Source organism: Rhincodon typus, chromosome 2 (genome assembly GCF_021869965.1).
Source record: "Rhincodon typus isolate 14 chromosome 2, sRhiTyp1.1, whole genome shotgun sequence".
NCBI lineage: Eukaryota > Metazoa > Chordata > Chondrichthyes > Orectolobiformes > Rhincodontidae > Rhincodon > Rhincodon typus.
In genome coordinates this window covers 58,278,068-58,300,563 of record NC_063333.1, presented here as the reverse complement: position 1 = coordinate 58,300,563, position 22,496 = coordinate 58,278,068, and the positions used below count along the sequence as shown (strand labels likewise).

At 40.6% G+C, this 22,496-nt stretch overlaps 1 protein-coding gene across 1 annotated transcript in view; it reads right to left on the bottom strand.

The window, feature by feature from the left end:
* Nucleotides 1–22,496, bottom strand: part of LOC109913433 (contactin-associated protein-like 2) — a 1,704,267-nt gene that overhangs the window by 106,165 nt on the left and 1,575,606 nt on the right. Inside the window, exon 20 of the mRNA XM_048610560.1 lies at nucleotides 11,725–11,858. Within this exon, the coding sequence (XP_048466517.1) occupies nucleotides 11,725–11,858 (134 nt within the window). The remainder of the gene's footprint in view (nucleotides 1–11,724; nucleotides 11,859–22,496) is intronic.

Here is a 22,496-nt window from a genome sequence, read left to right as displayed (position 1 = left end):
TATGCCTGCAAGGACCTTTTATAGGGCTTAAATTTCAACACATTGTATAGAGGTGACAGTAAGTGAAACCAACAGTACAAGGAATTCTTAATCACTTTTCCCAATTTATAGATGGCAGAGTGGAAAGAAGAAAGCATATGATGCAAACATATTTTCAGCTGCTGAAAAATGGAAAAAAAAGCGAATAAAGCAATTGGAAATAACAATTCACAAGTTTCTTTAATTTTCTTTCCATTCAGGTTTGAATGTTTAAATTGTACCAATATATTGAGGAATGTACTTTTTTGTTTCCAACAGGAAATCAAGAAAATGTTAAAAAAATCTCATTTAGCCAATTATTACATTGAAATAAAGCTCCTACTTCTTTGTTGTTTGTGCTTTCTATAGGTAAAGATACAAAAAATCAGGTTCTTCCAGTGTAAATGTTTTCTGCTTTTAATTGTGGTTATGGCCAAGTAATGCACATATGTGGGTCTAAGCAAGCTGTAAACTGACGACTGCATTTCACAAAAACCATTTATAGTCAGTCCAAAATGTATCCTGTAGAAATAGGTAGCATCATATTGTGTCTTCAGATTTGGACTAATACTTTAGTCGTCATTATCTGTTTTATTTTCTAAGCCAAAAAGTAACTTTTCTCCCAGAGGCAAAATAAGCACAATTTAAATATTTAAATAGCTAATTCTAAATCTTTTGACAAGTTAAGCTTGTTATGTCTCAGGATGACTTGCATCAAAATACAACAAAGCTATTTGGAGCAATCATAAAAGTCACTCACCAGTTACATTTTCTCATGTAAAAACCTTCTGATCCTATTACATTTTTCACATGTTCCACTGTTATCTAGCTCTATTCAGTAGAATTGCAATACACCCGCTGGAAGACATCAGTCCCTGCTTTAAATTTGCAGGTGTTTTTGACTATATGAGCTAGGTTGCTTTTAGTGCCAATTTGTAAGCTGGTATGCTGCAATTAATTCTGAATTTAGAAAGCACACACATTTCAACCACCGGATAGAGCAAATAGCCTCCACTGACTCCACAGTAGTACGCGTTTGAAAAGCTTTGCAAATAAAACTAGTCCCCATATAAAATAACATGAATGTTTTCAAATTTTTTTATGAATACAAGGTCACTAGAATGCTACTTTAAACAGGAAAACAGCACAAAATGTAACTGCATTTTTATTACAATGATATCAAATATATATATTTTTAGCTGTGTATGGATACCTGCGTTCAGTTGATACTTCTTCAAAACGTACACCAGACTACACAGTTAATATTGCATGACATGACATACATTTTTCCATAATATTTTGTGTATGCTGATTGTGTATTAGTAATGTGTAGCTGTGTGAAGACAGATTTGTTCAATGCTGCTCCAATATTTTGAATCTGGAGAGGGAGATAATTTTCAACTTCACTACTTGGGCAGCAGCCTGGGATAAAACTTGGGAGAGTTTGACAACTGATGGGTGTCTTGATCCTGCAGGTCACTGCACAGGCGGCACAATGAAAAATGACTCCCATTATGCCTTGAAGGCAATAAATCTCACAGCAAAGCTTTGGGAACGTCAAGTAACACTTATGTAACTGCCAATTTCCTGGTGTTAAGCCGGAATTGTACTGTAAGAAGAGCTAACCCATGAGATGAATGGAATATTCTTTTTCATGTAGACTTCAAAACTGATCAGGCTCAGAGCCAGTGTCTTCATAGTATGAAATAGAATTGTCAACATTTATTAAACATTTTTAATTGCTGAAAACAATGTTAATCATGAGAAGAATGGCATCAATGATTGTGAGATAAATATTTTATTTATTTCTCACTTTGTAGTAAATATCACTTCATCTATTAGACTGGTTCTTGTGGAATTTCTGATTATTCTGTTTTGAGTCATTTTTTTAGAAATTAAATCTCAAATTTATAGAATGTAGTTGAAATTCCACTATTGCAAAATAAAACAGGAAAATATCACAAAATGTTACTTGATCCTTAAAAGTATAATTTGCTTCATTCATTTGTGGGATGTGGGCATTGGTGGCTGGCCGACATTTATTGCCTGCCCCTAGTTGCCCTTGAGGAGGTGGTTGTGAGCTGCTTTCTTGAGTCACTGCAGTCCACCTGCTGTGGGTAAACCCACTATGCCATTAAAGAGGGAATTCCAGAATTTTAACCCAGCGACAGTGAAGGAACAGCGTTATATTTCAAAGTCAGGGTGGTGAGTGACTTGATGGGGAACTTGCAGGTTGTGGTGTTCCCATATATCTGCTGCCTTTGACTTTCTAGATATAAATGGTTGTGGGTTTGTGCATTTTGTAGATAGTACACACTGCTACTCCTGAGAATCAGTGGTGGATGTTTCTGGGTGTTTGTGGATGTGGTGCCAATCAAGCAGGCTGCTTTGTTCTGGATGGTGTTAAGCTTCTTGAGTGTAATTGGAGCTGCAATCAACCAGGCAAGTGTGGACTATTCCATCACTTGCCTGATTTGTATCATGAAGATGATGGGCAGACTTTGGGGAAATCAAGAGATGAGTTATTTGCTGAAATATTCCTAGCCTCTGACCTGCTCTTGTAGCCACTATGACAGTTGAGGTTCTAGTCAATGATAATTGCCAGGACGTTGACAGTGGGGTTGCAGTGATGGTAACACCATTGAATGTCAAGGGGAAGTGCTTAAATTGTCTAATATTTGGCATTTGTGAGGCGCAAATGTTACTTGCCCCTGTCAACCCAAGCACGAATATTGTCCAGATCTTGTTGCATTTGAACATGGACTGTTTCAGTATTTGAGAAGTCACAAATGGTGCTGAACATTGTGCAATCATCAACAAACATCCTCACTTCTGACCGTATAATGGGGGAAGGTCATTGATGAAGCAGCTGAACTTGACTGGGCCAAGGACACTACCCTTGGGAACTCTTGCAGAGGTGTCCTGGAGCTGAGATGACTAACCTCCACAACCACAACCATCTTCATATGTGCCAGGAATGACTCCAGAGGTGGAGAATTTGCTGTCAATATCCATTGATTCCAATTTTTGCTGCAGCCTTGATGTCAAGGGCTGTCTCTCTCACCTCTGGAATTCAGCTCTTTGACCATGTTTGATCCATGTTGACAAGAGGCAAGGAACTGAGTGGCCCTGGTGGAAACCAAACTGGGTGTCACTGAGCAGGTTATTGTTGAGCAGGTGCTGCTTAATGGTATTGTTTGAGAAAACCTTCCATCACCCTAGTGATGATTAAGAGCAGACTGATCACAGAATCATTGAATCCCTACAATGTGGAAGCAAGCTATTTGGCCCATTGAGTCCACACTGACCTTCAAAACACCATCCCACCTAGACCCACCTTCCTACCCTATCCCTGTAACCCTGCATTTTCCATATCTAATCCACCCAGTCTGCACATTTCTGGACACTATGGACAATTTAGCATGGCCAATCCACCAAACCTGCACACCAATGGAGTGTGGGAGGAAACCGGAGCACCCGCATGAAACCCATGCAGACATAGGGACAACTCTGTACAGACAGTCACCTGAGTGTGGAACTGAACCTGCATCCCTGGTGCTGTGAGGCAGAAGTGCTAAGCACTGAGCCATTGTGTTGACCGACTGATGGGGCAGCAATTGGGTCAATTGGATTTGTCCTGCTTTTTATGTACAGGACATACCTGGACAATTTTCTACATTATCGGGTAAATACCTATGTTGTAAGTGGACTGGAAGAGCTTGGTTAGGTGAGCGGCAAATTCTGGAGCTCAATTCTTCTGTATATTGCTGGAATGTTGTCAGGGCCCGTAGCCTTTGCAGTATCCAGTGTTTCCAACTGTTTCTTAATATCATGAGTAGTGAATTGAATTGGCTAAAGACTGGTATCTGTAATGCTGGGGACCACTGGAGGAGGCCATGATGGATCATCCATTTGGCATAACTGGCTGAAGATTGCTGCAAATGCTTTAGCCTTATCTTTTGATGTGTTGGGCTCTTCCATTATTGAGGATGGGGTATTTGTAGATTCTTCTCCTCCAGTGAGTTGTTTAATTGTCCATCACCATTCACAAATGGATGTGGCAGAACTGCAGAGCTTAGATCTGATCTGTTGGTTGCGGGTTTTCTTAGTTCTGTCTATCACTTTCTGCTTATGATGTTTGTTATGCGAGTAGTCCTGTTTGGTCACTTCTCCAGGTTGATACTTAATTTTCAGATGCTGGTCTTGGCAGGCCCTCCTGCATTCTCCATTAAACCAGTGTTGATCCTTTGGCTTGATGGTGTGCCTGACCACCTGGTTGCAGATTTTGCTGGAGTACAATTCTGCTGCTATTACAGACCACAGCGTCCCATGGATGCCCAGTTTTGAGTTGCTCGATCTGTTCAAAGTCTGTCCCACTTAGTACAGTGATAATATCATGTAACACGATGGAGGCTATTCTCAATGTGAAGGCGGGACTTCAATACTGAGAGGATGTTTCCCCTCATGGAAGACTCTAAGACTAGAGGGCATAGTCTCAGATTAAAAGGGTGTCAATTTAGGTATGAGATGAGGAGTAATTCTTTCTCTAAGGGTTGTGAGCCTTTGGAACATCTTGCCACAGAGAGCTACTTGAAGCAGAGTTCTTGTGTATATTTAAGGTTGAGATAGATAGATTCTTGATGGGATCAAGGGTTATGGAGAAAAGGGCAGGAAAATGGGCATAAGGAGTATCGGATCAGGCATGATCATATTGAACAGTGAAGCAGGCTAGAGGGGCCAAATAGGGTACGTTTATAACTATTTCTGATAATCTTGATAGCTAGTTATAACAAATATCGGTTAGATTCTTCAGTACCACAATATTCATTTTTGATTTCTTATGTTACAGGAGATAACATAAACATTGCTACATTAGGCAAAAGACCCTGCTTGGGCAAACTGACACTAATTTCCACTGGAGTTCAGAAGAGTAAAGGTTACTTCATTGAAAGGTATAAGATCCTGAATGTTCTTAACAGGTGGGCATGAAAGAATGTTTCTTCATCTGGGTGAGTCCAGAACCAAGGGACACTTTTAAAATTAGGGGTCATTCTTTTAGGACAGTGATGAATAAAATTTCTTTTGGGTTTTGAGACATTGAAGCTCTCTGCCTTAGCAGTCAGTGGAGGTGAGATTTTTGAATATTGTTAAGGCAAACATAGACAGTTTCTTGTTAGGCAGGGGAATCAAAAGTTATCAGGGTGAGATGGGAATTCAAAACGCAAGCAGATCAGCCATGATAATATTGAATGGTATAATAGACTTGAGCTACTGAATGGTCTCCTTTTGCTCTTAATTCATCATATGTTTGCATGCTCATAAATATTTGTCTTTCTTCAGCTTAGAAGTGTCCATGCCCCAAACATCATCAGCCGCTTCATCATGATGTATCCTTCAGCAGAAGGTCAGCAGTGGGGCTATTTGACAATGATTGCACCACGTTCCACACCATTTCCATCTCCTCAGATGCTGACAAATATTTATGGATATTTACAATTAGGCTTTGTCTTGCATGGTAAGTTTGATGTCAGAGGTACAACGTATAAAAAAAAAGGTGTGACAATGAAAGTGTGTGGGGACAGGACTATTTCTCGCTGTTTTGACCCTGCAGCTGAAAGCAGGATTTCAGACATAAAAATGAGGAAAGTGAGCGGTTTTGTCAGAAACTCTATTCCAAAAGTGCGAGAGTGAAAAGGGGGAAACATGGGTGGTAGCTTTTTGGAGTTTTAAATTACTGAGAAACACAAATTTAAAATTGAGAAAGAGGCAACAATTCAATATTGCACGTATAAAAGAGTGCAACAATGATGAATGTAATAGTGACAAACCACATCTGATTTGAATTTGCATTCTGGCCACTGCTTAAGTCAGTTATGAAGGCAAAATTTTACAAATTCTGAACTGTTAAATTGGGGTAGAATGTTCTGGTGTGAGAAATGGCACAATCTTATCGCACTCTACCCAGAAACAGGCCCATGTGATTTGTCTATGATGGGGGCAGTGATCTCGACTGAAACCCATAGAAATGCAACTGCCAGTTTTCACATGTTAATACAAAAGACAAGCAGCTGGTCTTGCTGGACACAGACACATAGACTCAGAGAGACATGGAAAGGAAGAGAAAAAGCAGCAGTTGTGCTGAGCAGAGGGCAACACTGTTTTGTGCTAACCAGAAAGCAGAATGCCAGGAAGAATGCATTTCCTGTTTGATGAGATTGGCCTTGTGGTATTTAAGAACAAACAGATTCCAAGGGGTCCTCAATGCCAGAAGTCTGTTTTGTGATACCGAGATGGTTGAAAAAAGAGATTTTTAAAGGATACTGGAGTACATGACCTGGCATGCCAATAAAAGGAAGGCCTATTGAATAGCCAAAAAAAAGTTAGAAGCATTATGTACCATGCTGTATATTTGCTGAATGCAGGGTGTAACATGTAGTCATGGAATTGGGTTTTTGGCTTAGCTAATGGGAAAAATATCTTTTCTGTAGTTTAGTATACTAGTTGCCTTTTAAGTAATGTACAGTTGATATTGACTTCAATTTGTTTATTCTAGTAAAACACTTAAAAATGCTTAAGTCACTTCAAAGTGCTGTTGGATGCTAAATGTTTAAATCTAGGAATTTGGTAAGTGATGGAATTTGGTGCTTTGAGGGAGAAGATGCTTTTCTGGCCTTTTAGGGAAAGGTGGTCCAAGAAAGGGAGATGGAGATAGGGAAATCTGCGTGCTGAAACCTGGAGGCATAAGGTATCTGTGCAGTCAGGTAATTGGTAAATTTTAAGTTCAATTCTCATCTAAACTTAAGCACTAATATAATCTGAAACCAGAATGGTCTGAAAATTGAACATTTCTGATATTCAGTTTAATCAATTTTGGGCAAATTGCAATTTGGTGGATAGTGCACACATTCTAAGGCAGAAGTCTGTTTGTGATATTAGCACAGGCTTCAAAAGAGACTCCCAAGGCCTGTGGCACAAACAGGCATTGCAGTCTTTGCATTTACTAATTAGAGGTTTAATGCATATTTTCTGCCGGAAAAGGATAAAATTACTTTCTTAATTTCAAAGCCAGAAAGATGAAGGAGTGCATTAAAGCCATGAGCTGCTGTTAGCCTCTGGTAACTCCCATTTCTCATTGCTACCTTCTCCTCCTTCTTGGTTACTGGCTCCCATTTCCAGGTCATCCCCTCTTCCAATACATACAACAAGAAACATAGTGACCTGAAATTATTATAGTCTTTGCTGTGTTACCTGGTGATACCAAGCAAGCAAGTGCAGTTTACTGGTTTCTTGTTGAGTTGATTACAGGTCCTGTGTCTAAAATCTGGGAAAATCTGATATGGTCATGGTCACAAGAGTACTGTATTTTGGATGTTGGATCTATTTATTCAATTTCCCTTAACTCATATTTTATTTTCTCATGGAATGCAGGGTTAGGTTTAGCATTTGTTGCGTATCCCCAATTCTCCTTGAATGGAATGGTTCTCAGACCATTTCAGATTTCAGAGAGTTTTAACAACAATCAAAGATAATTTTGTTGTCACCATCACTGAGATTAATTTGTAATTCCAACTGCCATGGTGGAATTTGAATCCCTGTAGTTATTGTATTAGCCTGGGCCTCTGGATTATCAGTTTAATGACCTTATCACTACAGCACTATCTCTACTGGTTATATTCAATAATATAATTATGGATAGCCATTGAGTGATATTCTAAACTTGAAACCTAATTAGTTTATATGAACAAAATAAAGATGCAAGGATGGGTTACTTATTGAAACTATTTGGTACCTGTGTGACACAATGAATACATCTGGAGTAATTGTCTGCAGATTGACAATTTTCAGTTCTGACTTGATGAACTGGAGTCTGAGATGAGGACATTGCGATGCATCAGGATGAAGAAAAACATTTGAACATATTCAAGGAGACAGTCACACAATTTAAACTTGGTCTGACAGTAAGAGAGACAGGTATGTGGATCCAAAAGGTAACAATGGAGGAACATCAGCTTTTGCAATTATCAAACTGGTTCAAGGCTGTAGCAACTTCTGTGGCGTACAGGAACAGCAGGGAGGATGAGGAGTTCACCTAAATGGGACCAGTCTACTGATGAATTGTGGGCAGTAGCGCATGAGAGAGGAGGTTTTAAATTTAATAGCTGGGGACGGGGTGTGTGTTCAATTGAGGAGAGATTTGAAAAACTAAAGATAAGGGACAAGGTAATAGCAGAGGGTAATGATGCAGATGATGATAACCAGTGTGTGATCTGAAGTTATAGCGTATACAGGCAGAACAATGCACTAGAAACTAAGGTCAGAGTAGGGAAAATTGATTAAAAAAAGCAATTGAAAGTTCTTTATCCAAATGTGTGCAACATTCATAACTGGAACTGAAAGTGCAAATATAACTAAATGAGTGTGACATAATAGCCACTACAGATTGCAAAATGTGATCACAACCGGAACCTGAACATTTAAGGGTATTTGACATTTCAGAAAGACTGGAAGAAAGGCAAAGGAGGTGGGCAGCTCCGAAAAGATGGAATCAGTACAGCGTAAGGAATGACTTTGCTTCAGAGCATCAATAGGTAGAATGAGTTTGGGTAGAGATAGGAAAGAAGTCACTTGTGAAAAAGGTTTATAGGTCCCTTTGACAGCAGTTATACTGTTGGACAGAGGTTAAAATCAAAAATAATATATGCTTTTAAGAAAAGCACTGTAATAATTGTCGGAGATTTTAATCTTCATGTATTAGATTAAGATGATTAGATATAGATAAATAAAATTGGCAAAGGTTGTGTAGAAAATGATCTTGTGGACTAGATTTATGGCACTTCACATTTTCTCACATTATACTCCATCTGCCAGATTTTTACCCACTCTCTCAATCTGTCTGTATCTAACACTAACTTCCTTATGTCTTCTTCACAACATTTTTTGTACATACTTTGGTGTCATCTGCAAATATAGCTCCCATGCCTTTGCTCCCCTCACCTAAGTCATCGGTCATTGATGTAATTTGTAAGAAGTTGAGGCCCTAGCACAAAACTCTGTGGGACCCTATTCATCTCATCCTGCCAATTAGACGAAGACTAACTTATTGCATATTCTGATTTCTGCCACCCAGTCAATTGTCTATTCATGCTAAAATGCTACTCACTACACGTCTATTTTTCATTTTCTGCAACAACATTTGACGTGGTAACTAATCAAATGCCTTCCGGAAACGAATATAATACATCTATGGACTCCCCTTTATCTACAGGGCATGCTACTCCTTCAAAGATTCCCAATAACTTGATAAATATAATTTCCCTTTGACTGAAAGCATGCTAACTTCTGATCTTCTTATGTTTTATTAAGTGCATATCTTTAATCTCTTTCATTATCAATTCTAGCACCTTCCCCATGACAGACATCAAACTAACTGGCCTAAAGTTTCCTGCTTTCTCCCTCCCTGCTTTTTTAATAGAAGGGATATACATGCAACTTTTCAGCCTGACCTTTGCCAAATTTAGGTAATGTTGAAAAATTACCACCAATGCATCTACTATGATTTTTAGCAACTTCCTAAAAACGTAAGGACAGTAACGACCCACCACCTTATCTGCAGAAAATCCCAGGCACAGAGGAAATATATCAAAACCCTACATGAAAAACGGTGCTGATGATTATCGGTTTCAGTGGTATCTTGATACTTTGACAATGGGAGATTTAAACCACTTTGTTTATATGGATTGTCATCAGTGTGTGCAATAGCTAGCTGTCACATGACCAAAGCTCTCCCTTGTGAAATACTACGATAATAAATTTGTGTTGCTTGAAGAAGGGAGTAACATCAAGAAGTCCTACAGGATAAAGCCACAACAGCTGTCTCTCTATCTCTCTCAACAGATCTTTGCAAGTTCAGACCCTCTCTCTGTTACCAGTTGAATACATCTCAGAAATAGGAAATATGAAAATGAAATGAACTTCATGGACCATAACACCCAGTCTGGAAAAGACGGGTTACAGTTTATAAGAGACTATCTCCAGAAGAACAATCAGCTTACATTGGCCATGACACTACTGAAACTCGAGACCACTAAGGGAAGCTCAGAATGTACAACTCTTTCACTTGTACACTTTGACCGTTCTCAACTGCACCTCCCCCATGCTATAACGTTTAGTTGTCCCTTGAATTCTCAGTGTTCTAATGTTTCTTTTCACTCAGCTTTGTCACTGAACACTTTTTCTTTGTGAAAGACTGACAGCGACAGCTTTCTCTGGCTTGTTTCAGTCACAAATTCTGTTGGACAGAGTTTAAAATCCTCTATTCTATCAAAAGAAGCTCCCTGAAATACAGCTGGTCTGTATATTTCATTATGTTCAATAGGCGCTTGTTTCTAAGCTTGATAATTATAGATGGTGTATTTTATCTCCAGTATTTGAAACTTATCATACATTTATGCTTCTATGTTTGTTTGTGGAAATTCTATCTTTCTATGTTTCTAAATCAAAATAGGATGTGAGTGTCTCTTCAACCCTAACTGTGTGGACTATTTTCAGCAAACCTTGATAAAAATGTTAATTTCAGTTCTGACAATTTCATTTTTTCCACACAGTGTTCTATGCTTGGCCAAACGGTGTGGTCAATTGATTGCTGCAGTAATTTTAAGTCAGTTTTTTTTCTCCCCTTTTAAAAAAAACAGGCCATGAAGGTCCCAGATAGTAAAATCAGGTGATGGAACTTGGAAATCAGTCGTCCATTTTTATCACTATAGTGACAGACTGTTCCTGGAGTATTGTGTGTAATTTCAGTCTCCTTGCTCAAGGAAGCATTTCAGAGAAGGTTCACTCGGGAGATGAGTGAATTATCAGACTTGTGAGTGGTGGAAGCAGCCGTGAAAGGATTTAGGGCTCTGCAGGACCCCACCAGAGCAATCAGAACAATTTACATACTAAAAGCTTTCACACAGACTGCAGCCTGGTGAAATCGACCCTGCTTTGGAAGCCAGCATGAATTCTCAACTTATTTCAAATACTAACTGAACTAAATAATTGAATTGTCCCTGTCTAATAAAGTCACGATTCTTTAAACTTTGTTGTGCTGATATTAATACACCCCACCAGACAAAACAAAAACTGGGAGAGTTTAATATAAAAGACATGCAAAAGAGAAATGTTTTCACAATATTAGATAACTGTGTATGGAAATTCAAGTATGAATGGAAGAATGTGTGTATACATTTTATGATTTGCATTACAAAAAAATGGAAAAAATATAATAGAATCCCATACTTTTCCTATGTGGGAAGGAAGAATGGCTGGCCAAATATTAGCATGACAATATTTCAAACCTTTAATGTTATATTTTAGAAGTGAAAGTTGAAAAGACTAAACATATCAAAATTGGTTTCTGAGAGACACTTGTGTGAATTAAAAACTTATCTCTGAAGTGGACAAAAAGAGCATTTTTTCTATTGCGATTCATTGTTGGTCATGGAAAAAGTTAAATAAAATCCATTAATATTTTCATTGTAATATCTTGCTTTGACATTAAAAGTGCCTCGGCTGACTAAAACAATACGGTTGATCTGTACACAACAATGTCTTGATCTTTCCAGACAACATCATCTCTCACCCTGTATTTAGGTGAAAGAACGACCATGTAGAGACACAAGTTCACCTGACAAAGCATCGTATTGCCGCATTAACAATATTTACCTGGAGATATAGTTCCTTCCCATGTCTGCTGATGTTGACACTATGTGGTTGTCCATTAGCCAGATTTCTGTGGTTTAGGTCAATTCTGAAAGGTTCCTTTGTACCTCCTAGATTGTACCGAATCTGAAGACTTCCTGTAAAAATCAGAAGGTCTTCTCAGTATTAAATACAAACCTTACTTTGAAAGATCGCAATCACTGGCTTTATAATTTAAAGGTTTTGACAATAATTTTATGTCAATGATCAATATTTCAAAGCTTTAGAACAGTTAATGTGATTTGTTCTATATCCTCCTTATAAACAGGTACAAAGTGGTCAGAAATCTCTTGATGATTCAGTGAGCTGAATTTTCATTACAACAATGGGAGGTGAGCATAGGGACCAATGTCGGATCCTACATGGTGTGTTCCAGATTTGTCCGCCACTATTTTGGAAGAATACCCAATTAAAGGCCAGGGAATGAGCTTGCCCCAACCCAATTATAATTGTTGGGTAGGCTTCTGAGGCAAAAGGACCAGTGGAAGGCTCTCTAAGGTTGATAAATTGGTAGACCCACTGCCCGATAGCAGGAGCTACCAATATAAAAATGGACAGACAATGAGGGAGAAGACTCGTTCAGTTTTATTTTTCCATTTTTAAAATGATCACAACAGTTGGGCCATGATGTTTGATTGGTAATTCCTCCATCTGATAGCCAACAGCCACATGAGTGGCCTGTGGGCTATTAGGTGCTACGAGGCTGCAAGGTGACTTGGACAGACTGGCTGAGTGGGCAAATGCTTGGCAAATGCAATATAACATGGATAAATGTGAAGTTACCCACTCTGGGCACAAAAACAGGAAGGCAGGTTATTATCTGAATGGTGGCAGTTCAGGGATAGGCGAGATGCGAAGAGATCTGAGTGTCATGGTGGAACAGTCGCTGAAGGTTGGCATGCAGATGCAGCAGGCAGCGAGGTAATGGCATGCTGACCTTCATAATGAAAGAATTTGAGTATAGGAGTAGGGATCCCTTGCTGCAGTTATGCAGGACCTTGGTGAGGCCACACATTGTGTATTGTGCGTAGCTTTGGTCTCCTAGTCTGAGGAAGGACACTCTTACTATTTAGGGAGTCCAGCGAAGGTTCACCAGACTGATTCCTGGGATGGCAGGACTGACATATGAAAAAAGACTGGATCAACTAGACTTATACTCACTGGAATTTAGAAGAATGATGAGGGACACTCACAGAAACATAAAATCCTGATGGACCAGACAGGCTAGATGTGAGAAGAATGTTCCCAACGTTGGGTAAGTCCAGAACTAGGGGTCACAGTCTATGAATAAGGGGTAAGCCATTTAAGACTGAGATGAGGAAGAAGTTCTTCACTCACAGAATTGTGAACCTGTGGAATTCTCTTCCACAGAAAGCTGTTGGGACCAGTTCATTAGATATATTCAAAAAGGAGCTGGACGTGGCCTTGTAGCTAAAAGGATCAAGGGTATGGAGAGAGCGCGGGAATGGGATACTGAGATTGCATGATCAGCCATGATCATATTGAATGGTGGTACAGACTCAAAGGACACCTATTTTCTTTGTTTCTATGTTTCTAGATGTTCAGGTGGGTACCCTTGATGGTTCCAAGTCAGCACCATCCCCTCTGGCCTAACCTCAAAAGTTATACAGTTTAGAAACAGTCCCTTCGGCCTATCATGTCTGTGCTGACCTATGCCCCATGTCTTGATTTGGACATAGTGCAGGCTGGTATCGATTACCAGCTGTATAAATAGGCTGCAGTTAGCTAGTAGTATCCTTTGAATGAATTAAGGAACAAAAATCATAACAATAATTTAGATTCTGCAAGTTTCATTTTAAATTTTACAAAACCTGGTTTTGTGTGTGGAATTTACACCTTGTTTTTATTTGCTGCTCATTCTGTAGGGAATACTTGTTTGTTGGACAGCAGGTACAATCTTTCATCCTCGTCATGTACAATTTGTATAACAACTCATATTCTGTATAACCTCATATCCTATTTCCAATTACTTTCAGGGGTTATGAAGGATGTACTGCAATCTTAATCAGTGGCAAAATGCCTGTAGAGCTAAGAGGTTGCTAGTGGTCATATTTTGGCTTACACATTGTTCATTTGTGTCATTCTAAAATTTATGACAGCTGTGAAGGGAAGTCTGATGTGTCCAATTTTGAAAAAAAAACATACATTAGCTTTCCCTGAAGGAAGGCTTTTTCTGATTTATGCAATTTTTAGTAGCAAAATGGGAGCCCTAAGTACGTTCATTCACCTCCTGTTTGTCAATATAAAAATGACATGAGTTATATCAATATCTATAGTTACACACATTAATCCAGGCTCTTTCAGCATGTCAAGTCATTCCTGTCAAAATTTTTATAACAATTTCTCTAATAATACTGTCAGTAATCAGTGTTCAAACTATTAAAATGATTAACTAATCTAAAGGTATTTATGTTAATTTTATTTGCTTAAATACGTCAATAAAGTGCTTCAGTTTAATTACATCTTTATCTATTATAAAATATTGACAAGCGGGTGATGGGGGTGGCTGTACGAGAGTGGCACAATGCCCTCTGCCTACCCTTGCCACTAATTTTACCAGCAGCTCACTCACCTCTGGGACAACTGAGCTCCTTAAATGCTCAATTAATAGTCATCTAAAGATTCTCCATTATGGGTCTACTTCGCCAACTGGAAGCCCCACAAGGGATTCCACGTCCTCTGGCAATTTTAATCCTTTCTACCCATATCCGTCACCCCGCCTAGCCAGGGCTCAGCAGTCTGACCCTGCCTGACTTCAGGCTTACCTTTGTTAATGCCTCTTCCTTGAGAACTTTTATAGCTCCAGCAGTGGCCTCCAGTTCTGATGGTACCGCTGACACAAGAGAACTACCATCTGGTTAGTTAACCACTCTCAGAAGTGAGACTTCCTTGCCATTGAAGGTGAAAAGGCCAGCTTAATCTGATTAACTGCCCAATGGCTGTTAAGTGGCTGTCTGGTGAGCTGGCTACCCTGAGGCAGTTCATGACGCTGATTTTTATGCCAAAAAAGTCCATCATGCCTGTATGTCAATTTCTATATGGGCATCATCATTAAACACGCAGGACAGAATCTTATAGGGGTCTGCACAGCCTGGGCTATAGTGGGACTGATGGCAGAACACACCAGAAATCTGGTGAGGCCCACCTCAATGTCAGGAGCATTTATGCATTTGGTAAGTGGTGTGATGAGTTTCCTGCTAAACAGCAGGAAATTACAATTTGAGGGGGATATTGCTTGTTAAACAACTTATTAAAAGTGCAACTCATCCCATTAATATTCACCTTCCCATCTGACCAAATGTGTCACCCAAGCTAGACGTCAATAAATCTTAACATGGAAATTACAGCAGGTACCAGGCGAGTTCAGCTTGCTATTCGCTCTGAACTATTTCCATGTTGGACACCAGGCATCAACATTTCAGGGCATGCTCATGGACACTGGTCATGTGCAACAAATGTCCATGGATGTTGGCGTCTATCCTGTGCCAGTCTCTGATACCACTCATGGTATATCTCCAATCTATTTATAAGATGCTGCTGCACTTCACTGCTGGACCTTGGGCTGCCTTAGTAACTATCATTGTGACGCTGCAGCAAGGACACTGTGCACTCAGGAACACACAATCATGCAGCTCATGGACTGGACCAGGCTGCATCTCTGGTTTCTTTGTTCACTGTCAAATTGCTCACTCATTCTGAACCTAACTCCATGCTCACAGAATCCCTGCTTTGCATTGCCTTGCCTTGATATACTTTGCTCCTCAGTCAAATATGTCAGGCTCACATTATTTCTGTCTTGCCTTGCTGTTTAGCACAGGCACGAATGAAGGAGACTTGTCATTGCATATTTTCAGTCTCAGTCAAAGCAAGGGGGATAAGCCTTTGTTTAGGAGATTCCGACACAGCAAGTCAAGGGAAACCTCCAATAGCTTGTACACATTCAGTCAGCATCAGGATGCTCTCCACGTAAGTGATGAAGAGTCAAGTTTTAAGCAGCTCACTACCTGTCTTGAGTCTTTCTGCCCTATTGAGGGCTTTTTTTTCTCCTTGAGCGAGAGAGAGGCTGGGAACATGGGAGATGAAAATGGATGGCACAGCTGTTACTTTCCGTGCAGGTGGGGAGGTGTCCCAAGCAAGGGAGTAGGCAGTGCAGACAGTGTGCAGGATTAGTAGTGTTGGAGTTTGGGATGGGTAACAGTGAGTGAGGGAATATGTTGCAGGCAATAATGAGAGTGTCGGAGCATGAGCCTTGGTGGGAGGAAGGTTCAGTAGTAGAGATAAGATGAGTGTGACGTCTAGGAGAAAAGATTTTGACACCTCTGTTTATTCATTCATGGGATGAAGGTATAGCCGGGAAGGCCAGCATTTATTGCCCATCCCTAGTTGTCCATAGGGTAGCTCCGAGTCAACCACGTTGCTTTGGGTCTGGAGTCACATGTAGGCCAGGCCAGGTAAGGATGGTGGATGAAGCTGTAGACATGCTTGCCGAGCCAGTGTGTTTGGTTGCAAACGTTTCATCACCCTGTTAGGTAACATCGTCAGTGCGCCTCCGGTGAAGCACCGGTGTTCTGTCCCACTTGTCATTTATATGCCTTGGTTTGCTGGGGTGGTACTTCTGGTTCTGTTTCTCAGTGGTTTGTACACACGGTCTAATTCAATGTGTTTGTTGATGGAGTTCCGGTTGGAATACCAGACCTCCAGGAATTCCCTGGTGTGTCTCTGTTTGACTTGTGTGATTATCGATGTGTTGTCCCAGTCGAATTTGTGTCCCTCGTTGTCCGTGTGTAGTGAGAGTCGGCCGTGTCTCTTGGTGGCCAGTAGGTGCTTGTGTATCTGTATTGTCAGTTTTCTTCCAGCTTGGCCTATGTTGTGTTTCTCACAGCCCTTGCATGGTATTTTGTATCTTACACCGGTTTTACTGATTTTGGGTATGGGATCCTTTATATTCATCAGTAGCTGTTGGAGGGTGGTTGTTGGTTTGTGGGCTACTCTGATTCCCAAGGGTCTGAGTAGTCTTGTGGTCATCTCTGAAATGTCCTTGATGTATGGTAAGGTGACTAGTGAGTCTGGTTGTGTTGTGTCTTCCTGTTGTGGTCTGTCTCGGAGGTAACGGCGGATTGTGCTTTTCAGGTATTCTTTGTTTTAAAGACTCTGTAGAAGTGCTCCTGTTCTGGTTTGCGTAGTCCCGGGTCACTGTAATGTGTTTTGGCTCACTTAAATAGTGTCCTGTTGCAGCTCGGTTTGTGGGTGGTTGCTAGTGTAACTAAGTATCTGGTCTGTTTGTGTGGTCTTTCTATATACGCTGGTCTGTAGTTCCCCATTGTTTTTGTGTTCTACCATTATGTCCAGGAAGGGTAGACGGTTGTTGTTCTCATCTTCTTTTGTGAATTTTATCCCAGTGAGGATGTTGTTTATGTGTCGGTGGGTTTCTTCTGGTTTTGTGCTCGTTGGTGTTCGTATATCCATATTGTCAGTTTTCTTCCGGTTTGGTGATGGTGGTTTCCTTCCCTAAAGGACGTTAGTGGGTTTTTCCTGGCAACCAACAATGAATTCATTGTCATCATTAGACTCTTAGTTCCAATTCCGCCATCTGCTGTGGCAGGTTTCAAACAAGGGTCCCCCTAGGTCTCTGGATTAACAGTCCAGAAATAATACCACTAGGATGTTGCCTTCCCCTATAAGCTGATTGTCATTGACCTACTTCCTTACAGTAGTCAGCATTTGTCCAGATTGCTAAGACTACTGTGGTGCAGGTGGCAAACTCAAGTCCAAGCTGACATGGTCTTGTATCATGCTCTTCACTGCTAGTCCTCAGGGAGGAGGAAATATTGTTCTGCACAGCCCCATCCAGAAGACTTCCAGCTCCCTGTCCATAAAGTGGGGCACTGATCTCCTCCTTTCTGCCATGACAAGGACAAATGTCAAGAATTGTGGAGGGTACTAGCACATCAGTGCAAAAGATAGGCTGAAGCTTTTGCACCTATCTTCAGCCAGAAATGATGAGTGGATGATCCATCTTGGCCTCCTCCAAAGGTCTCGAGTGTCACAGATGTCGGTCTTTAGTCACACACTCATAATGTAAGAAATGGTTGAAGGTACTGGATACTGCAAAGGCTATGGGCCCTGGCAACATTCCAACAACAGTACTGAAGACCTGTGCTCCAGTTGTACAATACTGGCATCTAGCTGACAATGTTGAAAATTGCCTAGGTTGGTCTTGTGCACATAAAGCAGGATAATTTGATCATAGCCAAATTCTACCCCATCTACTCTCAATCAGCAAAAAACCAATGGAAGGTGCTTTCAACAATGCTATTAAATAGCACATGCTTTGCAATAACTAGCTCACTGGTGCTTATTTTGGGTTCCACCAGCGTCACAGAGATCCTCATCTCATTACAACCTTAGTTCAAACAGGGACAAAAAGCCGAATTCCAGTGGTGAGGTGAGAGTGACTGCCCTTGACATCAAGGCTGCGTTTCTCGGAGTTTGGCATCAAGTGGGCCCAGCAAAGCATGAAACAGTGGGAATCAGGGAAACTCTCCGCTCAGTCATACCAGCAGAAAGAATGATGGTTGAGGTAGTTGGAGGTCAATCACCACAGCTCCAGGGCACTTCTGCAGGAGTTTCTTGAATAGACCGCAAATAGGGTGCAGCAGTTCAAGAAGGCAGTTCACAACTACCTGATGAAGGGCATTAGGGATGGGCAATAAATGCTGGCCAGTGAGCAATGTCCATGTATGAATTCATTTTAAAAAAATATATAAATATCGGTTCTGGACAAGTGGGCCAAATGGCATATTTCTACGTTGTAAGTTCAACAGAATTCAATTTTCCAATCATTAACTTTTTTAGCCTCCCTAACAGGCTTATGCTCTTTTCTGTCAGACTTTGCTTTCCAACAGCAGGACAATCCAATATCCTTAGGTTCAACAAGTTCATGTCCTGTTTCACATTTTTAAAAACTGCAAAGAAAATTCAACGTTGAAACAGATAGGACTGGTTAATACTTTCCTTACCACAGTTCCTTGATAACTTAAGTGAATCAGAACATTCAAAGCTAAAGAACCCACAGTCCCTTTAAAAACATGCACTTTCCTAAAGTGACAGATTGGTCAATAGCGTGTTATTTCTTTGTCCGTAAAGCAAACTGCCTTCTGGTTTCTGTCTCAGAGGATCAACAAATAGATGAGACTAAATTGTGGTTAACCAGCTGTGAGTCTACACAATGATTGTTGATTCTCCCATTAGTGCTAACAGTGACATCCATTCACTTGAATTTTAGTTCCCAGGAAATCCTATCATTTCTAATCCAAAAAAAAATACAAATGTATAGGGAAAAGCAGTAGCATCATTATGTCGGAGCCTGCAGTGTCTGGCAAAATATTGTTTGTGTGAATTAAAGGGCAGAAGAATGCCACCTGAAGGGAGGGAGACAAAGAATTCCATTGTGTACAGCAGTGGGTGAAGGGAGTATTGACATGAAGTTGATGGGATGGAAGGATTAAGTGGAGAAGTGTTCTAGCAGAAAACATTCGAAGTGGCTGATCACAAATTATGGGATGAAGGAAGAACACCAGCATTTAGGAGGAAATTGAAGAATTATGGTGTCAACTGGAAAGGAGAAAAAATGTTAACATAAACTGTGAAGGGAAGGCTAGAAGTGGGAACTGAGTGAGAAAGTGTGTAAGTTGTCAGGCAAGGATATTGCCAACATTAACATGCGGAGAAGGAAGAATGATGGCTGTGACAATCAATGAAACATCTTTTAAACAATGTAACATCTAAGTATAATACAACTTCTCCATATTAAATGCAAACAAAGGAAGTTATGAAGGTATGAGGGGTGAGTTGACTGTAATGCACTAGGTAACTTCATTAAAAGGCATGGTAGTGGATAGACAATTCAAGAAATTTGCATCCATTGCAAATGTTATACATTTCTTTCAGGGGAAAGGCCACAACAAGAAGAGTGACCCAATCATTGTTAAAATTCAGAAGTCACATGACACCAGGTCACAGTCCAACAGGTTTATTTGAAATCACAAGCTTTTGGAGCGCTGCACCTTCCTCAGGTGAAGGCGTGACTTCTGATTTTGTCCACTCCAGCCCAACACCGGCACCTCCATTTCATGGTTAAAAATAATTAAGAATAGTGTAAAATCCAAAGAGGATTAATGCATTTGCCCACTCACGGCTTGTTTCAGGAGGTGCCAAGGAAATATTTGGTCATTGTCTTCCAAAATTATGTAGGTTCTGGAACAGTTCTAGCCGATTGGAGGGTGGACAATATAACCCTGCTACTTAAAAAAGGAAGGAGGGAGAAAACAAGGATTCTTAAAAAATGCATTCACAGGATGAGGGTTTTGCTGGCTTAGTCAACATTTTTCATCCAGTCCGAATGACCCAGAGGGCAGTTAAGAATTGTTGTGTGTCTGCAGTCTCATGTAGGAAAGACCAGGTAAGGATGGCAGTTTCCTTCCCTCAAGGACTTTGATTCTTGATCCTTGACCCTTGACATTCCACGATCATGTGAAATGATGGGGTTAGCTCAATGGGTTGAATAGCCCACTCCTGCTCCTATTTCCTATGTTTTCATCCCTGTACTTACTGTGAAAGTCTTCACTTCACAAGTTGAATTAATCTAAAAATTAGGTTGTTAACTACTGTACTCAATATGTATTCAGCATGACAGGATTCCATTGGTTTATTGCTGATAATGTTTTAAAAAAAATGGTGGCCACCTTTTATAAATTTACTATTTCATAGATCTGGAGATCTGGTGAGAATGTGGGTATGTGAGGTGGATCTATGAAAATTTCTATGCTTTACGGCCTTATAGTCATTTGCTAAACCTAAACGTTTCTCTGGGCTGAATTTTGTGGGTCACTCATGAACAGGAAAACACATGGGTGAGCTTGTAAATTCAGGCACCTTGCCATCAGCAGCATGCTGCCAACTGCCAGCTGTTCCCACGATGATTTTACAGGCAGTGGGGGAGATGTTGGGTGTGCTACAATAAGTGCCCATTTAAGGGGTTCATTCCTCCCTTATTTGATTGAATAGGCTGTGGGAGGTGCCTACATCCAATATGTCGCCCCGCAGATTTAACCTGGCAGATTGCTAGTTGGCGCCACCTTTCCAGACTCCAGCAAAGGACACCCCAGATATTTGTGCTAAGGTGTGGAAAGCACACAGCAGTGTTTAATCCAGTCAGTGTTCTTTTGGATATACATTTTGAAAGGCTAGCTTGCAGCCTACTTAGCTAAAAACATGTTCCAGCACTCACTGCATTGTTTCTAATTTCTCATTAGACCTTATAAATTGACTGTTGACACATTTTGCGCTGGTACCTGTTCAAAACTTTCTTCACTTAGGATGCTTGCAACCAACAAGGACATCCCATCCATTTCCTATCCCATTGGTGGAGCTTGAAATTAAATCCAGATCTGAGAGATGACAGAGATAACAAGGTGTAGAGCTGGATGAATACAGCAGGCCAAGCAGCATCAGAGGAGCAGGAAAGCTGACATTTCGGGCCTAGACCCTTCTTCAGAAATGGAGGAGGGGAAGGGGGTTCTGAAATAAATAAGGAGAGATGGGAGGCGGATAGAAGATGGCTAAAGGAGAAGATAGGTGGAGAGGAGACAGACACGTCAAAGAGGCGGGGATGGAGCCAGAAAAGGTGAGTGTAGGTGTGGAGTTGGGGGGGATAGTTCAGTCTAGGGAGGACGGACAGGTCAAGGGGGTGGGATGAGGCTAGTAGGTAGGAGATGGAGGTGGGGCTTGAGGTGGGAGGAGGAGATAGGTGGGAGGAAGGACAGGTTAGGGAGGCAGGGACAAGCTGGGCTGGTTTTGGGATGCAGTAGGGGGAGGGGAGATTTTGAAACTTGTGAAGTCCACATTGATACCGTTGGACTGCAGGGTTCCCAAGCGAAATATGAGGTGCTGTTCCTCCAACCTTCGGGTGGCATCGTTGTGGCACTGCAGGAGGCCCAGGATGGACATGTTGTCTGAGAAATGGGAGGGGGAGTTGAAATGGCTCGCGACTGGGAGGTGCAGTTGTTTAGTGCGAACCAAGTGTAGGTGTTCCGCAAAGCGGTCCCCAAGCCTCCCCAACTGCACCTGCACCTCCCAGTCGCGAACCATTTCTTAATGATTCTTAAGAAAGTCCTTAACCGCAATATCAAGATCAAAAAATGTGTAGTCCACAAAGAGCAAAATTAGAATTTTTTAAATGTGAAGAACAAGTTGAATTCAAACAAACTATTATTATTCTATTTATGTAGAGTTTCAGGGCACACTGATTAATAAATTTGCCTTTTTAAAATGATTCTATAATTAGTTTGCATATAAATACTCATTTTTCAGTAATCTGAAGTACCTCATGGCTGACTAAAGGAAAGAATAAGGGTCAGAAAACTGACCTTGAATGCATATATATGTGTGGGTGGTGAATGAAATATATGAAGAGAAGAAATTGCTAGGAATGGCTCTTTTGACAATATTTGGTTAGTCAATAAGATGGAAGGATTTTATGTTGTGTTGACCAGAAGATCTCAAATACATTTAGATCTCGAATTTGTTTTGTATTTTACTTCAGGCTTGATGTTAGCACAGTTTTCTACCTCATTTCTCTGAGGCAGAATAGCAAGAGCCGACGTTTTGCGCTCAGACCTGGTAATATGAAAGGATTTGTGTATTGTATAAATAGT